This window comes from Typopeltis vanoorti, chromosome 7 (assembly GCF_054136105.1).
Source record: "Typopeltis vanoorti isolate ZY-2024b chromosome 7, IOZ_Tvanoo_1.0, whole genome shotgun sequence".
Lineage (NCBI taxonomy): Eukaryota > Metazoa > Arthropoda > Arachnida > Uropygi > Thelyphonidae > Typopeltis > Typopeltis vanoorti.
Window position 1 is genome coordinate 136407754 of NC_143555.1, and position 21224 is coordinate 136428977.

The 21224-nt window shown below is 35.1% G+C and overlaps 1 protein-coding gene across 5 annotated transcripts in view; it reads right to left on the reverse strand.

Moving 5' to 3' along the window:
• The window catches only part of LOC150105106 (arginine-hydroxylase NDUFAF5, mitochondrial), a 155567-nt gene that overhangs the window by 3587 nt on the left and 130756 nt on the right, over nt 1-21224 (reverse strand). For all 5 annotated transcript variants that reach the window (XM_090395492.1, XM_090395491.1, XM_090395490.1 and 2 more), the window contains one exon: nt 16473-16555. In XM_090395492.1, the coding sequence (XP_090251618.1) occupies nt 16473-16555 (83 nt within the window). The remainder of the gene's footprint in view (nt 1-16472; nt 16556-21224) is intronic.

A 21224-nucleotide genomic window follows, 5' to 3' on the forward strand; every position in this document is an offset into this window, starting at 1 on the left:
ATGTCCAACACTATCATGGCATAGCCATTTTCTTCATACAAATCAGCTATCACTTTATCATGCTGTCCCCCATCGTGTATCATATACCTAATCCCCCTATTCCTGAAGTCTGGCCTAAGTACTGGAAAAGTTGGTTAACTACCACTCCTAAGATACTAAACAATCTATAATTTGAAACTTGTATTTAACCCTCCTTTGTCCTCTTTCCACTGCCATGGCACTTTACCAGTGATGTTCTGGTTCAAGGCCCTGCTATTTCTCTTGCACTTTTCCATGATTCACATTATAATTTCTTAATATCTGAAACACTTCTAATTCATTTGCCTCTAATCTCATCTTAAACCCTGTCCCATCAGCTAGTGCATTATCTTCACCTGAAAAATACAGTGATATACACACTTTCAAAATGATCTCAGTAATTCAATTAGTCCTGCAGTTTCTAGGACCTCCTTACCATCAGCATTCAAAATCACTTCACCAAACTGGCAACATTTGAAGGACTATGACTAGAATACATTACATGCTGAATAACACCAGACTTGTCATATTCCTGGTAAGAAATCTATTATTGAAACCCTTCTAAGCCAACAGATACTAATCTTCCTCTGATCAAAGACTGTCCAACATGATTATATGTAAATTCCTGCTTGTGAAAACTGGTTATGTTTATCTTTTGGGGAATGTAAGATTGAATGTGGCAGTACACCTACAATGTGCAGGGTGCTATTTTTTCTATACTTTTGGAATGATAGAAACTATTGTCATTTATCATCTCTATGAGATCACTGCTATAATTATGAGATAGAATAGTAGATGTAATAAATTGTTAATTCCTTTTATAATATGTATTTAATGGAACACATCTGAGATCATTGGATCAGTGTTTTAACCTCTTCTTTTCAGCCATTTTCTGTCCACTGCTGGACAGTCTCCTCCAGTTCTTTCTACCTTTTTCTGTTCTTGGCAATGGTTGACCAATTTTTCCCAACAAAATTTGACAGTTCATCACTCCACTTTCTTTTATGACGTCCTCAGCCTCGTTTCCCTTCTTTTGGAATCCAGTTCGTTAGTATGGTGGTCCACCACTCATTTTCTCTTCTTGATAGATGTCTGGCCAGTTTTCCATTTTAGTCACGTATGGTGACGAAGGGGTGCTTAAGGGTCAAAGCTATATAACAGAGGAGACATCCACATAGCCTTTAAAGGAATCCAGAGAACCAACCAGGGCTTCTGACCTAATGTCCAATCATTACCTTCTCATAATGCACCCTGTTAGGTATCTACCTGGATACTTGAATGGACAAGGATGGGCTGGCAATTTGGGATTTAGCCTATCAAATTGTATTGTTATATTCTTATTGGCTTAAACCACAAATGAAATGATGGTACAAGAGGAGAGAATTTCATACCGGCTGGGACATTGCCTGGTTAAACAAGGCCCCTGTTGTTTATTGCCAGGGAACCAGGGCAAACAGCGAAAAGGCAGCTAATGAAACAAATCCTAAAACCCACCTCAACTCAACATCACCAGAGTTCAAGATCGGTACTATCAACATAAGAAGCCTGAATGGCAAAGAAATGCAGCTAGCTGAGGAATTGAATAAGTACCAGATCGACACAATAAGGATGACTGAAGCAAAAAAGGCAAAAACTGGTGACATCGTTCTGAGCAATAAATACAAAATGTTATTTTCAGGCAATGACAATCAAGGAAAAGAAGGAGTAACCATAGTGGTACAAGAGGAGAGAATTTCATACCGGCTGGGACATTGCCTGGTTAAACAAGGCCCCTGTTGTTTATTGCCAGGGAACCAGGGCAAACAGCGAAAAGGCAGCTAATGAAACAAATCCTAAAACCCACCTCAACTCAACATCACCAGAGTTCAAGATCGGTACTATCAACATAAGAAGCCTGAATGGCAAAGAAATGCATAGCTGAGGAATTGAATAAGTACCAGATCGACACAATAAGGATGACTGAAACAAAAAAGGCAAAAACTGGTGACATCGTTCTGAGCAATAAATACAAAATGTTATTTTCAGGCAATGACAATCAAGGAAAAGAAGGAGTAACCATAGTATTCAACACTAAATACGAAGCTAATCTTCTTGAATGGCAGGCAGTCTCAAGTAGAGTGATGTGGGCAAATATGAGAATGGAGAACTGAACAATTAGACTTATTTGTGCCTATGGTCCCACAGAAGTGGAGGAATTTTTTCAGGCTTTAGAGAAAGCAACTGACACAATAAAAAAGGAAAAGTTGATCCTTGTTGGGATTCTAAATAGAGTAGGAAATGATTGTCAGACATACAAAAATATTTTGGGGAAATTTGGAGAAAAGAGCAAAGCTAATAATAATCGCAAATACTTGTTGGATTTCTGCTCAGGACATGGACTGGTTATTACTAACACCATATTTTCCAACATAAAAATGTGCACAACATGTGAATTTGTGCACATTTTTGAGAGAAGAGGCAAGGAATAAGAAAAGTCTTATTGACTATGTTATTGTTGATAGTGATGTTTTCTCCCTGTTAGGTATCTACCTGGATACTGAACGGACAAGGACACCAGGGGATATGAAATTGGAAGTGATCACCATTTAGTCTTGAGTATGATAAAATTGAATTTCATATTGAAAAGAAGAACATCTATGAAAGTTTTCAAGTGAATAAAAGTCGAGCAGCTCTCAGATGTGAACTGTAGACCAAAATACACAAATATTATTGAAGAAAAAACGAAAAAGTTTGAGAACAGCAACCAAACCTTGGAGATTCAGTGACAAGCCTTGAAGAAAACACTGGTTGATTTAGCCAGAGTGGCATGTGGTGAGGTTGTCTGCAAGGATAGAAAAATGAGAACTCACTGGTGGACACAGGAACTTAAAGAGGCAGTGAAGGAAAAGAAGAAAGCATATCAAAAGTTCCTGGCAAATAAGTCAGCTTGTGCTCTTAGAGAATACAGAGACAAATGTAAGAAAGCTAAAAACTGTATAAAACTGACTAAGCAAAAGTCATGGGAGGACTTTGGTAAGCACATAGAAAATAAATATGAAGAAGGTGGCAAGATATCCTGGAGATTGTTGAAGAATCTCAGAAATGGAGGAGAGAGTGCTGTAAAAGGAATTAGAGATGATAAAGGTGGTGTGAAAACAAGAAAAAAAGATATCCTTGAAGTATGGAGTAATTAATTTGAAAAATTGCTAAATGAAACAAGCAGTGATGAGAGCACAGTGGTAAAAAACACTGACCAGGCATGCTATCAAGAATACGTATCCATACTTGATGTAGGAAAGGCAGCAGGAGTAGATAATCTTCAACCAGAAATGCTCAAGTATGGAGGTATTACAGTGGCTACAGACTTGACTAAGCCTTACAGTGGCTGAACTGCGTAGTTCAGAATGCCTGGACAGAGTGACGAATTCCAGGTGATTGGAGTAGAGCTCTAATAGTGCCCATATATAAAAAGGTAATTAAACTGAATGTGAGAATTACAGAGGTATTTCATTACTGAGTGTTCCTGGTAAGATATATGCAAGTATACTTGAGAAGGATTGTGGAAGAGAAGCTTGGTGAAGAACAAGCTGGATTCAGGCCAAATAGAAGCTGTCAGGAAACATTTTCACCTTATGACGGTTAGAGATCTGGAAAAGGCATATGACAAGGTGTCAAGAGAGAAGCTATTCAAAATGCTACAGTTATATGGTATTAATGGGACATTATATCAAGCACTACTTAGTCTTTATTTGAGTTTTAGGTCATCAGTCAGAATTGAAGGGAAGGTGGTTCAATGTTAAATCTGGTGTGAGACAAGGATGTACATTATCCCCTCTGTTATTCCTTATCTATATGGATCACATCATGAAGGAAAGTGGTATTGAACCTGATATCAAAATTGGAGATGTTAATGTCAGCTCTTTGTTTTATGCGGATGATGTTATACTTCTAAATTAATCCACTACAAGTCTGCAAGATTCCCTGACTAAATTGAATAACTGTTGTAATAGATATGGTATGAAGGTCAGCAATAACAAGACAAAGAAAATAGGCAGAATCATTGAAAATGTCAACTGCGTTGTGAACGGAGAACAAGTAAAACATTTCAGATTTTTAGTGATGATGGTAAATTAAATATGGAAATAGACAACAGAAAAAGCTGGTATGGTAGGAAGTCAACTGAATAAATGTATATAGAATAAGACAGAAATTAGTCCAAACACTAAATTAGCTGTCTAGAAGACAGTATTCAAGCCAATTTTAACTTATGGATCTGACAGCGAAAGACTAGAGACCGCAGATATGAGGATACTGAACAGATGGCATCAATGGTAATATCAGGAAAGAACTTGATATTGTCAGCATCCAGGAATGCATTAGCAGAGCTAATCTCAGGTAGTATGGTCACTTAAACAGAACGGAAGAGGAAAGATTACCAAAAAAAAAGTGTTCTCGGCAATTTTTCAATTTTCTGAATGCACTCTAGGCAAGTTGAACTCTCCTATTTATTTCCTTTTGGAGTCCACAGTTGTTTTTTGGTGTTAAAAATGATTAAACATGATTTTAGTTTTTTCTCTGTTTATTTTTAGACCGACTTTTCTGCTTTCATGATATAGGTCTATCATTATATTAAGGTCTTCTGGAGTTTGCAAAAATTATATCATCTGCATATCTTAGGTGTGTTAAGTTTCTGTGATTAATTTCTATACCAAGGTTTGTCCAGTTTATATTATTAAATATTTCTTGAAGTAAAGATTTTGGGTGATAGAGAGTCTCCTTGTCAGACAACTTTTTCAATTGATATTTTATTTTATTTGTGTGAAGTTGGATTGTTGCAGTGTGGTATATTTCCTGGAGGAGGTCCATATTCTCCAGGAACTCCCTGATTTGGAGTGCTTTGATTATTGCATTAGTTTTGATGGAATCAAATGTTTTTTCATAATCAATAAAGGCTAAACAGAGAGGCAACTGATTTTACTGCATGAATATGATCAGTTGTGTTAAAGCCTTTACAGAATCCTGCTTGTTCTACTGGTTAATTTGAGTCTAGAAGAAGGGTTAACCTGTTTATTACTACTTTTGTACAGATTGGAGAGAATACTAATCGTTCTATAGTTCTTTACTTCTTCTTTGTCCCCTTTTTTAAATAACAGTATCAGAGTAGCATTTTTCCAGTTTTCTGGTATTTTCCGCTCTTCTAGGCATAGATTTAGTAAGTTTGTGACATGGTGAATTATATTGTTTCCTCCCCATTTAATTAATTCTGTGTGAATTAGTCTTCACCAGGACATTTTTCATTTGTTTTAATGCTCGTTTTATTTCATCTCAAGTGAATGGGGGGATGAATTCTATATGCGATGGAGAAAAATTATTTATATTTGATTTATGTATTGAAGGATCACTATAGAGTTCTTTTATAAAATTCTTGTTAAGAATGTAGTTCCATTCTTATCTTTTATTGCAGTTATTTGACTTTTGCCAACTGATAAATGTTTTCTTAGTATTTTCATAGTTTTCAATTGTTTCTTTTATTTTTTTAGTGTTATAAGGTCTTATTTCATTTCTCGTCTTTTTCCTTATATAGTTCTGCATATTCTATTTTAGAAATTAAGTTTTCGTATTTAGTCTTGTTTAGTAGTTGTAAGATTTCCTCTGAAAGTTTATGGTCTTTGTTGTTTGATGCTGAGATTATTACTTCCATTAGGTTTCTGCTTATTTTATTTATGTCTTCTTCTTCTTCTTCAAATATATTTATTAAGTCTAGTTTTTGATTGAGTTTTTCTTCGTAATCATTCTTGTTTTCAATAGGTTTTAAGTCAAAACTTGATTTTTTTGTTTTTAGCCATTTTATTCTTTCCATTTGGGGTTTATTTTAATTTTGGCTCTCACCAGTCAGTGGTCACTTCCTGTTTTTATTTGATTTGGTACTGGAGCATCTTGAACTATTTCTTTATTATTACACAGTATATAATCTATTTCATTTTCTTTTGAGGGCTTTCTTAAAAAATGTATTCATAATGTAAAGCTTGTTACTGATAGAGAATTCTTTAAGAGCCATTCCTGAGTTGCTGCTGGTACCAGATATGTATGGTCCTATTGTGTCTATTTGGTAAATGGGATGACCTACTTTAGCGTTAAAATCGCCCATTACTATAGTAAAGTTTTGATTGCTATTTCTTTTTTTGTCTAGAGTGTGCTGCAGTGAGTCATAAAATGCTTCTATCTCTTCATCAGTGTGGGATGAGGTGGGAGCATATATTTGGATGAACCTGATTTTAAGTTTGGAGTTTATTTTAAATGTGATTTCTATTATTCTTTCATCTGTATAATTAAATTCTTCTATAAGGTGTGAAAATGTTTTCTTAATTAGAAATTCAACTCTGTATTATCCTTCAGTTTTCTCCTATCTCCATTTTTTAGTTTTATTAAATGTTCATCTTGCCTGCAAACTTCACTTAAACCTATGATGTCCCAGTTCTTACTGTAAGGTCTTCCTCTTCTTTAAGTGTTCGACAGTTAAACGTTCCTATATAGAGGAAAAGCGGATTGTATTGATTACTGTTATATTTATGAATTCTTTGGACTATTCCAATATTGCTTATATTTGGGAAGCTTTCCCAAATATAAGCTTTATAGAACATTTAATTTAATTTAATAAAGAGATTTAAAGGTTGCATTTCTGTTTATCTGATGTCCCTTTAATGTACAAAATGAAATGTATCTATTCAGTTTTATTAAATGTTCATCTTGCCTGTGAACTTCACTTAAACCTATGATGTCCCAGTTCTTACTGTAAGGTCTTCCTCTTCTTTAAGTGTTCGACAGTTAAACGTTCCTATATAGAGGAAAAGCGGATTGTATTGATTACTGTTATATTTATGAATTCTTTGGACTATTCCAATATTGCTTATTATTTGGGAAAGCTTCCCAAACATAAGCAATATTGCACTGCTCCCTCTGTAGCCTAATGCAGTTCTGCTATTTTCCCCAGGAAATGAGAAGTCGAGTGTTCCGTTTCTAGATACGCTTGTCACACATCTTCCTTTTGGCAGTCTTTCCTTCACTGTTTACAGAAAAAGTTATCAGCAATACTTTTCTTAAAAATGGTTACAGCCAAAACACTATTAACAAAATTCTCTACAAGACCTCAATAAAAAACAAAGATGAACCAGACTATAAAACTATAACCATTTTGTACATTAAAGGGACATCAGATAAAATAAACAGAATACTACAGAAATGCAACCTTTAAACCTCTTGCAAAATTAAAGAGCTTACTCAACTCATCTAAAGACCCACGCCCTCTGCTGGCTCACCCTGGGGTATACCGTATTTATTGCACCTGTGATCTACCCTATATAGGGGTGTTAGATCCTGAATGGAGAAATTTTGCATTCAGGATTTAATATGCAAAATCTAACTACTTAAGAAATACCTGCACACCAGCAGAAAATAAAGAAAACTTGTTTAATATATGTGAGAATATGTATTCCTTATATGTGATGTATTGAAATTTATTGCTGTCTAACAGAAAATCAAAGTAGAGAATTTATAAAAGAGAAATGTTGGCTTATTGGTCTCATTAAGCTATCTAGTATACTGTAAATCACCAGTATACTAGACAGCTTAATGAGGCAGTCCAAAGGTCGCATGTGAACCGTACAAGTCGAATGCAGCACGGAGGCAATGGCTTACGCGGAAGGTGACGGTAGCATGTTTTCCATGAAAAGAGCAACCGGAGAGTAGGGGCATAAACGATAAGGGTCGTGTGGAAAAGGCCCAGCAAAAAGAGGGCACGAGAGGAGAATATAAGGTGATGCATGCCATATTGAGCTCTCTCTTTTTCCTGGTTCCTGCTTGGTGAGTTTTGACAGGTGGTTTGTGAGAGTGAGGAGCGTAGGTGCTGCGATGTCGGACAGTGGGCCTTTTCCTGGAGATGCCTAAGAGATTCCACGTGGAGCTGTTCATGAATTATCGGCCTTTGCAGAATTGTGCCATCGCTGAATGTCCCATCAGAAGGAGCGGAGAAAGTCCCCTTAGATGCGGCAGAAATACGTTCATGTCCGGCAGTAGTTCAAGGACAACGTAGCCACAATGCCAGGTGCAGAGACAGCCTAATCGGAAGGTAACCAGAACCAACTCGTGGTAGCAACTAGACCTCCAGAAAGGATTCGGTAACATAGAGAACTTTATTATATGCTTCGGAAGTATTAGAAGAAAGAAAATTGTGTGTAATTATAAGATGTGGACAATTTATTAGAGAACTTTAATGAGAATACTTATTTGGACTAGCTAGTTTCCATTGAACAAAAGAATTGTTTGGAAGCAATTCTCATGTTTGAATATGACTGAGTTTGATAAGTGAAATTAAGATCACAGATAGCCTTTAATTGAGTAACACCAGAATGGATAATATGTAATTAATGAGTGGCATGTGAAAAGGGATCATAAGTTTATGTGATATTGTGTTTGCTTTCTACCTTATCTAGTTTGATTAATAATTTGGAACTAACTTAGTGTGTTTGACTAACTTGGAATATATTAACTTCCTTAGCATGAACTTTATTTAGTATGAAATTGAGATTTTTTTTGCATCTTAGTTGTACATGTCTAAAAATTTCAATAAACATCCGTAACGAAGTGTGTATGCCTTAAGATCTAGGATTGTTTCCCTGAGCAAGAATCTCTTCTGTTATAGGATACTGGCTGGCACAGCATAATATAAATTTTGTCAGTACCTAAAAATGAAATAAACCTAGATAGAAATTTCTTAGGCTAGACAGTAGAATAGGTAATAAAGATAGAAAATTAGCAGAAAGTAATGATACACCATTCTATCAGACAAAAGGAACATAAAACACATTAAATATAATAACTGTGGTGAACTTGGCCTTTCTGATCATGCCCTGAACACTTTACATAGAATTGACTGGAAAAGCACCAGTTGTTTACGTCACACCAAAACATGGTATGAACATAAATTTAAGCAAGCCTGTGAGATTCTTATCAACCACCCTAATCCTAACAACAATGATGGTCTGAAAATCCCAAGCATATGGAAGGCACATATTCTACCCACTTAACCTTTCTCCCTAAGAGTTAACTATAAATAGAACCATAAGTAATCCAGAATCTTAAATCTAATATAACAATTGTCATGTGAAATTAGGACTTCATGCTACTGTAAGAAAAAACTATCTACACTGCTCAAAACAATTAAAGGATATTTTCATTTCTGTCAGATAATTATAAATTTCTGCAAATAATTATAACTATTGGGTACTTTTATGCATGAATAAATATTTATTACAAATTTAACAAATTACACATTTTAGCATGAAATAATTTTAAATAAAAAATTTAAAAACGCCAAAAATGATTTTGTTAATTTTTAATAGAGCGTATGGTCTCCATTAACAGTGGTACATCTTGATTTCATGGACCGGATATTGATTAAACAGTTCTTTTGGGATGTTTCCCCCATTCTTCTGTGAAAGCAATTCTGAGCTCTTGAAGTGATCGCGGTGGCACCAGTCTAGCACAAACATGCCTACCTAAAGCATTCTAGGCATGTTTGATTGGATTACAATCCAGTGAACAGGCAGGCCAGTCCATTCGTTCAATACCTTCTTCCTCAAACCACTCTTCTACCAAATTTGCACGGTGTGGACGAGCATTGTCATCCATAAAAATTAATTCTTGGCCAATTGCAGCAGCATATGTATGAATATAGGTTCCAAAATCTCATCACAATACCTTTGGGCTGTTAAGGAACCGTTTATGACAAAATAGAGATCAGTATGGCCATCTATAGTTATTCTAGCCCATATCATCAAACTCCCACCTTGGTGTTAGAGTCTTTCACAAACTGTGGATTATTTCTTGTTCCACTTTCACGCCATATCAAGATACGTCGGTTATCTGGTTGCAGATTAAACCTAAACTCATCACTAAAAAGTACGAGCCCAATCCTCATTTGTCCAATTGCAGTGTTCCTGTGCCCAAATTCTTCGGGCTCTTTTGTGATTTGCAGTAAGTGGAATGCAAACCATTGGTCTTCGAGCACATAAGCCTATGGCATGAAGACGATGTTGAACATTTTCCATCTCCAAAAAGCGATTCCAAAGTTGCGAAATTAAGCTTAACATTACATGCTTGTGCGACAACTTGCTGTGTTTGTCCAGCTTCTAATCGCTCTCCAAGCCATGGATATCATGTTGCTCTGCCATTTTTAACAAAATAATGGGTGGTAGGTGACACAAGTTTACAATTGAAGTGATAATTATGCGCTGGAAGTGAGCTCAACACGCTACGGTTTTATATCCCCCCCACATGCTAAGACACGTTTCAAAAAGTCTTAACATGATTTTGTACGCAGTTGCATGTTCTACACTGTTATATATTAAGAATATATTAAATTGTGTTACATTTTAAAGTATTTTTATAACTTTATAATTTACAAGAAAACCAAAATATGCCCTAATTGTTTTGAGCAGTATATATGAAAGAATGTCTCTCTGATGCTATCTGAAATAGAATATAGCTTTGATGTAGTTAATTAATTTATTTTTTCTAGAGGTCATGCCAGTAGAATAACTGTTGATCAAATCATTGTCTCTTTAGCGTGAAATGTAATTGAGCTTGTCTTTGTATATATACAGTAAAACCCTGTTTTTACATGCCTGCAATTTACGTTTTCCAACCATTTACGTCATTTTCCGTTGGTCCCGTAGTAAAGCCTATTCTCACGATATATTGTTTTCCCGCCATTAACAACTTGATGTGGACGTTATTTCCTATGATTTTTTTTTTTTTTTTTTTTTTTTTTTTTTTTTTTTTTTTTTTTTTTGGTGGCAATACCAATTTTCGAATAGATTTCTGCGGAAATCTGCACATTGCTTTCGGCTGTAGTTTTGTTTCCACCATCACTGTGGTTGCACACTTGCAGTAGTGATGAGCGATACCGTGATTTTTCAATCACAGTACGAACTGATATTGCAGAATTTCTGGTAAGTAATTTAGCATGTGATAGTTGCTTGCAAGTTGCAGTGGTAGATTATCCATGTTAGCCATAGTAACATGGAGAAAAAAGACAGAAAATGTATTTCGGTAGAAGAAAAGATGACAATTCTGTGACATGTAGATATGTCGCATGATAATGGTATGGACCCAAAACAAATGACCATATCAATCCTTGATACCATGCATTATGTGGCCAAAGCATGGTTGCATATTACTCCTGAAACCTTATCCAACTGTTTCTGGAAGGCAGGAGTTACATTTGCAGAAGAGGAGGAACAACTACAGGAGGAAGAAGATATGTCAGTACCCAACAACTGGTATGTGATCGATGAGTCTTCCTCATTTCAAGACTGTTGATGCCAGTATGATCACATCAATGGTACCAAGTGTAGAGGACATCCTTTCCAACCACCTTGGTGAAGAAGAAGAAGTGGTTGAAGAAGACTGTGATCCAGAACCTACCGTCCCTACTAGTAAAGAAGCACCGGAAGCTATCTCTGTTTTGAGGTGGTATATTGCAAGTGCATCAGGAGAGCCGATAGGGTATTTAATGCCTTATACGCTGTGGAGAGGCAGGTGGAACTTATAAAGAGTACAGAAAAAGAAAAAACAATCGACGATTAAAGATTTTTTTTTTTAAATAGATAAATGTAAGTAATTGTAAATTCATTTATTTTCAGTTATTAAATTTTGTAATCTAGTATGTAGACTCACATACTAGCAATAAGTCATCTTTTAGCCTTTTTTTAATGATTTTTTTTACATTTCCTGCTATTTACACTTTTTTTCATCAGTAAAAAAGGGGTTTTACTGTATATATGTGTGACCTTAATATGAAGGTCAAAATGTCGGGAAATTAAAATAGTTATTTATAACACAGTTGTAGAGTACATAATTTGTCTAAAATCAGAATGAAGTATGATTTATAATGTACTTTCTTCGTGCGTTTTTTGAAAAGAAAGTACACATGATTATTTTCGCCAATTGAACATCAGAAATAATGAGAATGACTAACTGTAGTGGATTTGCAATGTTTATGACCTCTTGACTTAGAAGAGTGAACCTATGTTATGTGGCATTAAATTATTTTCCTGTTAATTTCTACTCGGGCAGCTCGTAGCAAAGGTTTGCTACAAGCTGCCAGAGTTTGTACTACATACTAGGACTATGTGCATTTGCTCACGCTAGTAGTCGGCGATACTTTTATAGCTTATTATACTATATTCGGCATGAAACTCTCTGATTCCAATCTTTGAGTTTCTTATTCGGTTTTAAAATAATGTGGGATTTAATATCCCTTTAATTTAAATATCTTGAATTAAGTCTTCAAGAACAAATGAAATGTACTGTCGACTAAGCAGTTAGACAAAATTAGCACACAAAAAATTAAAAATGACTGGTTCTCCAAGGTAATGCAATATTTAAGTGAAGAAAGTATGCAAGAATCTCTTATTTTGTTCTGGCATTAAAAACTGTGCAAAACAAGCCTTAACTTAGAAACCACTAGAAAAAGAGGAAAAAAAAAGGTTGTCCTCTTAAGAGATTATTGATGACTTCCAAGGCTGGAACAGGCCACTCTAGGCCTAAATCCTTGACAAGCATAATGATTATTCAAAACTGTACAATAAAAGGAGAAAACAAAATAAAAATAATTTCTATATTTTTAGTCTATCCAATACAACAAAGTCCAGTTACCCAGCATAAAATGAGGAACTGCGTTTCTTGTTATAGATGCAGCTATGATCACAAGATAATCTGGTTAAGTGTTCTCCTCAGCGTGAAGGGTTATCACACCTTCTAATGGACATGACAGCCGAATTGCACTTCTTATCCATGTTCTTTCAACAAATATCATATCCAGATTTTGCTGGACATATATAAACGTCCTGGCCAGTTGGGAAGTTAATATATGTATTTTTCAAAACACAATTTTACATAAAAGTATGTGTGTTTTGATTTTTTTAACCTTTAAATTTTAAGTACATTTAAAAAAAAAAAGTAAGGGATGCTCAACTTAAAATTGCATCGAGGTGGCAGGACCTCTAGAGCCAGCACTGTGTATATGCTTTTAGTAGGTGAGAGTTCTGTCTAGGATGACTCCCAGATATTTTGGATAATCTTCATGATTTATGGTATTATTACAGATTTAGTGTGCAGTTTGCTTCATAGTTGAGCAGGTGGAATGTAGATGAGACAGTTTTTGCTGGATTAGGTCTTAGATATGAGGAGTTGAAATACTTTTCCAGTTGTATTAGATCATTGTCAAGGGATTTCTCCACTTAGCCTAGAATAGGCTTATGACTAATGATAACTAGGTCACCTGCATACATAAATTTGTGGGAGTCTATGGAAGGTAAGTGATATAAATATAAACACTGAAGACAGCTGGAAACAAAACCAATCCCTGGGGGGGGGGGGGGGGGGCAATTTTGGAGGAATTTTGTCCTGCTTTTTCTTGCACCAAGCTGCACATGGAATTTACAGTTTGAAAGCATTAATTATTTTTCTGCATTTGAGGATGTTTGCTAATTTAAATAAAAGTTCATTTTTTTCATACAATATCATGGGCAGATGTAAAGTCTATGAAGACAGCTCCTGTTTTCTGGTTTTCCTGAAATGCTTTATCAATATGTGCTGTAACTGAAAGGACTTGGTCACAGCACTCTCATCCAGGTCTGAAACCCAGCTGCTGGAGGGAAGGGAAGGGATAAAATACTTTCCAAGATGGGGTAATTCTTCTGAGGACTACTCTTTCAAAAAGTTTGTACAAAAAAGAAAAATAGGTCAGAAGTTCTTTGGATCATCACGCTTTTTCCCCTGGTTTTAAAATGGCCAGGACTTTTGATTCTTTCCACTGTTTAGGAAGTTTACCAGATTGAATTATTGTGGAATAAAGTGCTGCAAGCCAGCCCTGTGCATGTTCTCCCAGGTATTTTAGGAACTCTGGGAGGATACCATCATCTCCAAGGGCATGGCTATTTTTAGTTATTTTTAATGCTTCTTTTATTTCTTCTATTGTGATCTGATCAGCTAAGTGAGATGATTCTTGACCTGAGGTTTCCAGTAAATTTGAAGCTTCATAGAGGCTGCCTCCAGTTTCCTAAGAAGGTTCCAGGTTTTCCTACTGAATTTTGTGAAATCCAAATTCTCCATTGTTTTGTTCCATCTTTGATTTCTTCTTGCATCTAACTTGTGCTATTTGAGGGTTCTTGGCTTTCTTCGTATTGTTTAAGAAGGTCATCACATTCCTTATTCCAGCATAGGGTGTATTCTTTCCAGTACCTGAAATATATATGAATGGTTTCTTCCTCTATTATATTTCTATATTTTTACCAATCTTGTTCAGATTATATCTAGATGGAGGAGAGCTTTTGAAAGTAGGGAGGATGACGCCTATTTCAAGTATAATGGGATAATGCTGGCTTTTCAGAAACTGCTTCAAACTTGTATGGTGGCAGGAATTGGAAAATTCAGGCTGTCCCATGTTACAAAGCACAAACCAAGAGTATAACTCCTGTTCCATCTGGCTGAGATAAGAAGAGATGTGCTGCTTATGATATCGGATGATTTGAGTTAATGTAGAAGGAATGAATGCAATATTAATAATTTTCCATGTAGCAGTGAATTTGAAGCTATTTACTGTAAGGTGAAATCTGACAAGATGAAATAGTAGATTGGTTGCTGGTGAGAATGAGATGCACTGCCCAATCAACCTGACAGGTGCTAAATGAGTTATCATTACAATATCCATTAACTATAATCAGTTATTTCTTTCAGAGTTATAATTTTTAATTAGAAATAAGTGTTAGAAGTCTGACATAGCATAACACCATGTTTAGTCTTCAAAGAAGGGTTTCAAGTTTATCTAACTCTTGACCCATCAACCTGGTATTAATATAGTACAGGCATTGAGCCTTGTCTCATTGCAGTACAAGTATCATTAAACTGCTTGGCTGTTTAATGTATACAACAGTATCCTTGGACCAAGAGCCTTAATGTCTAGAAAACAGCTTGTTGATGTGAGTGGGTTATAAGAATAGGATTTAATAGATAGGCCATAATCAGTCAAATGAAAACTCAGAACTCTTATAGACCACTGCTAAGGCTTTGTGTAAAATTGGGAAAATGAACAGATGGCATCAATGGAAGAATGATAATAAAAGGAATGTGGATGACTCTCACTAACAACATAAGTGAGATTTTTTTTTTTTTTGGCAGTTTGTTATAGTGAATGATTTTTGTTATTTTTGTTATAAAGGTGTTTGTGGTAGCAAGACATGGGCATGACATGACAGTCTATTAGACAGAAACTCGGCATTATTAACATTGAAGAATATGTCATCAACTTAATCTAAAGTGGTAAGGTTATTTACAACTGTTCTTGCTATAATAAACTATCAAAAAGTCCCAATCAGAGCCACATGACTACAATATTATTCAAAAGAAGAAATTTACAACAGTGAACTTGTGCGTGTGTGTGTGTGTGTGTGTGTGTGTGTGTGTGTGTGTGTGTGTGTGTGTGTGTGTGTGTGTGTGTGTAAAAGCTCCCACCTATCCACAAAAGTAAACCTATAGTATATTTGTGCTGTGGGGTGGGTTTAAGGAAGTTCTTTTGTTTTATTTTTCTAAATTTTTTACATAACCTAGAGACCAAATATGGGTAAAGAAATTCACAAACATCCATGCTCACTGGGATTCAAACCCATGATCTATTGGCTGAAACACTATTCACTTATATCAACTTTTGTTGATGTAGTGCCTGGTTAGCACACCCACTCTCTAGCCAGCAAGTAGGTTGTAGGTTCAAACCTTGTTGTAGGAATGGATGTTTGTGATCGTCTTTAAGTGTGAGTCTTCTGCCTCACTTATTGGAGGCCTGAAGCAGGCTAAAAAAAAGTTTCATGTTTGATCTCTAGAGTAGTGTTTTAGAGTATGCAAAAAATAAAACAGCTCACCTGCAGTACTAAACTCATTATTAGGTTTAATGGAATGAATACAAGTTTATTGGATCCTATATTTCATTTCTTTTACAGCAACATCATCAAGATGTTACAATCTGAAACTGTAAAAGCATGCTCAAAATAAGTAGAATAAAGGGCTTAAACCAGCACATAAGCCTAAGTATGTTAGTACTAGAGCTTTTACAACCTCTTGTGGTGGGAATTGCATTAAAAAAAAAAATGGTATAACAAACTATTTCTGTGGTCCCCATGAGTTTTCTATAGTGCGAGTTGACTATAAATAGAAAAGGATTAGAAAGTAAAATTTGATCTCTCCTTGCTCTTCTAAGGTAGAAGAGCAAGAAGAGATCAAATTAGAGCAATGTGGGAAAAAAAAAAAAAAGTCGTAAAGAAAACTAGTAATGAAATTTAATCATTACTTGGTTTCTCTTGAAGGTGTAATCCAGGAAATGGTGACAATATGCAACTTGAAAAAATCTATGCAGGATTTACCTGTGATTTGTGTGGTTTCCAGCCAATTAAGTAAAATATCTGAAAGGTTGCAGGTATACTACCATCTTCATTTCCATACATTTCTGAAATATCAAGAAAAGCAGTTTTAGTAAATATATTTAGTAAATTTTAGTACAAAGCAGAACATTAAGAAAATCGTAGCTTAGCATTTGAAACATGAATAAAAACTGTGAACCCAACTACATTCATCTTTCTTGACATCCTAATACATTACCTGTTTAGTGTAATTCCTCCTGAATATATTCTTTTCGACAGATGCTTTTTTTTTTTTTCAGACTGCTGGATGATATGTTCTAATTGGTGAACAGGTATACTACTTAGAATTCTTCAAAAATATACTTTCCCAAACAGGTCAAAAAATAACCTGTTTATAATTCATAAATATCCTACTATTGAAGGTTGCTTTTAAAAATGTGTACAGTCAACCCTCCTATAATGCGATTAATTCGTACCGTGTTATAAGAAACTCAGATTTAACGTGCAAACCAGGTTAATTCGTGTATGGAAACAGCGCTATAAGAAACTCAGAATTAGTACGAATCAGATTGATTTGTGCCGCGTTATATGGGAACCACCCTTTAAACGATTTAAAATTTGGATTTTGTCCTCAAGAGATAATAACTTTCTTTTTAACTGTTTTCTTGTTTCTTTTGTGTCTGACATTATGCAAACCTGGGGTTAACAATTATTTTATTATTATTATATTACAACAAATAAAAAATATTACCTACAGTATTGTGTAATGTTGTCCAATTACGATAACACAAATTAAGCGAGCAAAAGGCACTTTATTGAACACTAATCGTGATATGTATGTCTGCACAGATTTACAGACAGTTTCCTACTAAGTTGCACTTAAAATTGATGACAAAGTGGGTGGTTGCAACAGTGAAAGTTCGGCAGCGCTATTGGATAAAAAAAATTCACGCAACAGCCAATCATACGGTCTATTTTAAGCATTAAAACAGAGCACTGTGAACAATCTCGCATCGTTTCTTCACTTATAGGGGAATTCCCTTTCCCTGATAACTGAAATTGGAAAATGGTGATGTACCTTCACCAAAAAGAAGGGAATTCCCCGTTAATTTCAACTGTAAAAATTTAACACATAGATAAATTCATGCTATAGAGAATCTTCTTAAACCAATTAAGTTGATGGAATGTTGTTGAACGGAAACCGCGTTATAAGACGGCTGTCGCAATTTTGGCTCCGCGTTATATGGAAACCGTGTTATAAGAGTACCGCATTATAGGAGGGTTGACTGTAGTGCATAAATAAGGACTGTTAAAGAGGCAGTGGAATTATTTTGCCTTGAACTTCTGAACAGATTCAGACTGTTGACAAAACAATGTTTACATGATATGAACAGTTCTTCATATTTTATAAAGTGATAGGAAAATAAATCACATAGCGTGATGCAAAAGTAGGCCATGATGCCAAAAAGTTGCCTGAAGTTTGAGAACTTCTGCTGTTCATTGCACCTGTTACAAAAACAGATGCAATGCTGCTTTTTTTCTTCTTTAACTTTCTCCTTTTGAAACAATTAAGCACACATTTGTTCACCTATCTTTTCTTTAAAAGTATGGAATATGCCATTTTTTAACTGCCAATGATAAGAAAAAATTATTATTATTACGGGCGACTCCAGGGAGTCCTTAGACTCATCGAGGGAGACCCTAAACATCATGTCCACACAACTATACAACATTTTCACAGTATCTATCATATCTTGCCTTGAACTCACTCACCATCATAGTGTTGGATCCTACTTTGTCTTAATCTACACTCTGGATCTGAAATGTTATTTACTACGATGTTCTTAACCTAAAAATAGTTGCTAGTTGGCTTCTAATTCAAATATAGAGAAAAATTATATTTAAAGACTGCGCCACTCTATATCTGAATTAGTTCAAGAATTGAAGAAAAATCAACCTTCAACTATCTCTCCTTAAAATATATACTGGCCGAGTATATTTGACTTACTTAATTTACCTGCTTTGGTTCGAATATTTTATGAATGGTGCAGTAAAAGAGATTCAGGCAAAATACAACTTTTGATTAACAAAAACAAACATTTAATTTTAAAATCACAAATTTTACACTTAACTTCAAATCACTAATTAAGTTATTAGAAACACTTCGGCCTTCCTGGCAATATAGTCATGCAAACTCAGACAATGGTAATTCTGCTATCTCTGCTTTACAGTCTTCTCACAGTTCCTTAAATTCCAAATACAATAAAATTTTCGGTAACACTTCTTCACAAACAATCACTTTTAATTTTACACTTCGGCTAATTCTCCACAATAGTTACTGTTAGTATCAGGGAATTCTAAGATGAAACTCACACACTTCTCTGTACAGAAATATTAAGGTTGGAATAATCTTACCGATAATCTTTTCTTCTTCATTTACTCATACGTAAACACTTTGAACAGTAAACAGCACTCATTAAAATAATTCTTCTAAGCAATAACTGAATTAATCATCGGTCACAATACACATAAACAAACGTTGCATAAAGTACTACCGATCACTCATGAAAAAAAGCAATACAATAATTCCTTAACTTTAGGTTTTATATGCATGTTGTTCATTCCTCCAGCATTCAATTAATTCTTTAAGCACTATACTTCTGAATACAACTATCGTTGAACTTCAATTTTCACAGCCTCTACTTATTCTCTATACTTCAAGGTTCCGTATGTCCTTGAAAGGTCAGCACTGAAATTAAATCTCAACTCAAGTGTCTCTAGTCTATTTAATAGTCTCTCAGCCTTTTTTTCGTAGCTATAATTGTTGTTCTACAACTTATTAGCTAACTGCCTCGACTAGTAGACTTTATTTAGTTGCTTGAATGACTTGCCGACTCGCTATTATCGCACTGTGATTTTCGAATGCCGAATGCTCCGATTCCAACCTAATGCCAATCTCTCTCATATAAATCTCTAATGCTCTTAATTAATTAATAATTCCAGCATTCGTCGCTTATATATCTGTTTTTCCTGCCTAAATTGTTCTCGTGATCTAAAACTCTTTTCAATAAACTTTCTCATGTTGTGTTCCAATTCTCGCGCTCGCTTACTTACATGCGTCTCCATGACAACAAAACAAAATATAATAAAATTGAGGTATTGCATAACGTTAAATTTCTACAAATAGGAATAAATAGAGAATATTAACATTTCAATTAATGCGCAGTTAAATTATCAAATACAAGTTCTTATAATATTAACATTGTAATAAATAAAATAGCTTAATAATATTTAATACAGTCTTTTCATTATTAATTTATATATCTTTGAATAAATAATTAAATATTAGACAAAATTAAGGTAGTTAAATGAATATTAAATTATAAAATAAGTTATTTACATTAAATAATATTTACAAGTCTAGCCTTTGTGATGGAAGATCATGTTGGATTCTGAAGTAAATAATAATTACTCTAATCTCTACATAATCAGAATCCAACAATAGCACCCACAACAGACTCTGGCAGCTTATTCCACTCTAAAAGTAAAGAACCCAGCTCTAACACCCCTGCTAAGCACACTCTTGCCCAGCTTCCATAGGTGTCCCCAAGTTCTCCCACCATCCACCAGTCCTGATCTCAAAAATATCCTCTGAGTTAATCCTATAGAAACTTATTTTTTAACAATTTTTAGCAATTTGAATGTCTCAATAATATCTCCCCTTTTCAGCCTATCAACCAATTTCTGCAACCCACAAATCTTCAACCTGGTCTCTCATATGGTTCATTCCATAGACCTGCTATCATCTTAGTTACTCGCCTCTGGATCCTCTCCATCTCCTCCCCATCAAGAAGAAACCTAAGTGACCAAATCTGGGCACAGTAGTCAAGATGAGGTTTTATCAAGGCTCAGTATAGAGGTACAATAACTTGCTTGTCTCTGCTCGTCAAGGTATTTTTCAACAACCAAGTGAGTTGATGAGCTGATTTGGCTACTTTTGCAATGTGCCCCCTAAACTTCATCTCCCTATCCACCAACACTCCCAAGCCTCATCAATCTCCTTAGTACAGTTCCACCAATGTTATACTCTTTTTACCCCAAAATGCATAATCTTACATTTTGTCACATTAAATTGACATCCATTCTCCTTAGCCCAGAACTCCAATCTATCCAAGTCTTCCTACAAGATTTTGACATCTTCTGCATTCGCTATTGCCCTATATCGTTAATGAACAAAATAAACAGCAGTGGCCCAAGAACAGAACCCTGCGGCACACCACTAGTCACAGGCCGTCTTTTGGACTCTACTCCTGAATAAACTACTCTTTGATATCTCTCCATCAACCACCCATCTATCCATTTCACCAACCCTATATCCATTCCCATATGTTGAAGTTTATGGATTAGAATTCCATGTGGTATCCTGTCAAATGCCTTTGCCAGGTCCAGCAGTATCACTGTAAACCCATTACCCTTATCCAGTTCAGCCATCACCATGTTATAAAACTTGAGCAAGTTACTGAGGCATGATCTACCCTTCACAAAGCCATGTTGTCCCCCGTACAGTATCTCATTTTCATCAATCCATTCCTGTATTTTTCTTAAAAAACTTAAAAATAAAATGTTAAGTTTTAAAAATCAAGATCTTGAATAAGACGAATAGTTGAACTATCTCAAAAAAAGCCTTTGATGCAACGTACTCTCCCACACACACAAAAAAAAAAAAAAAACATTAATTCTGTTAATTATAAGATC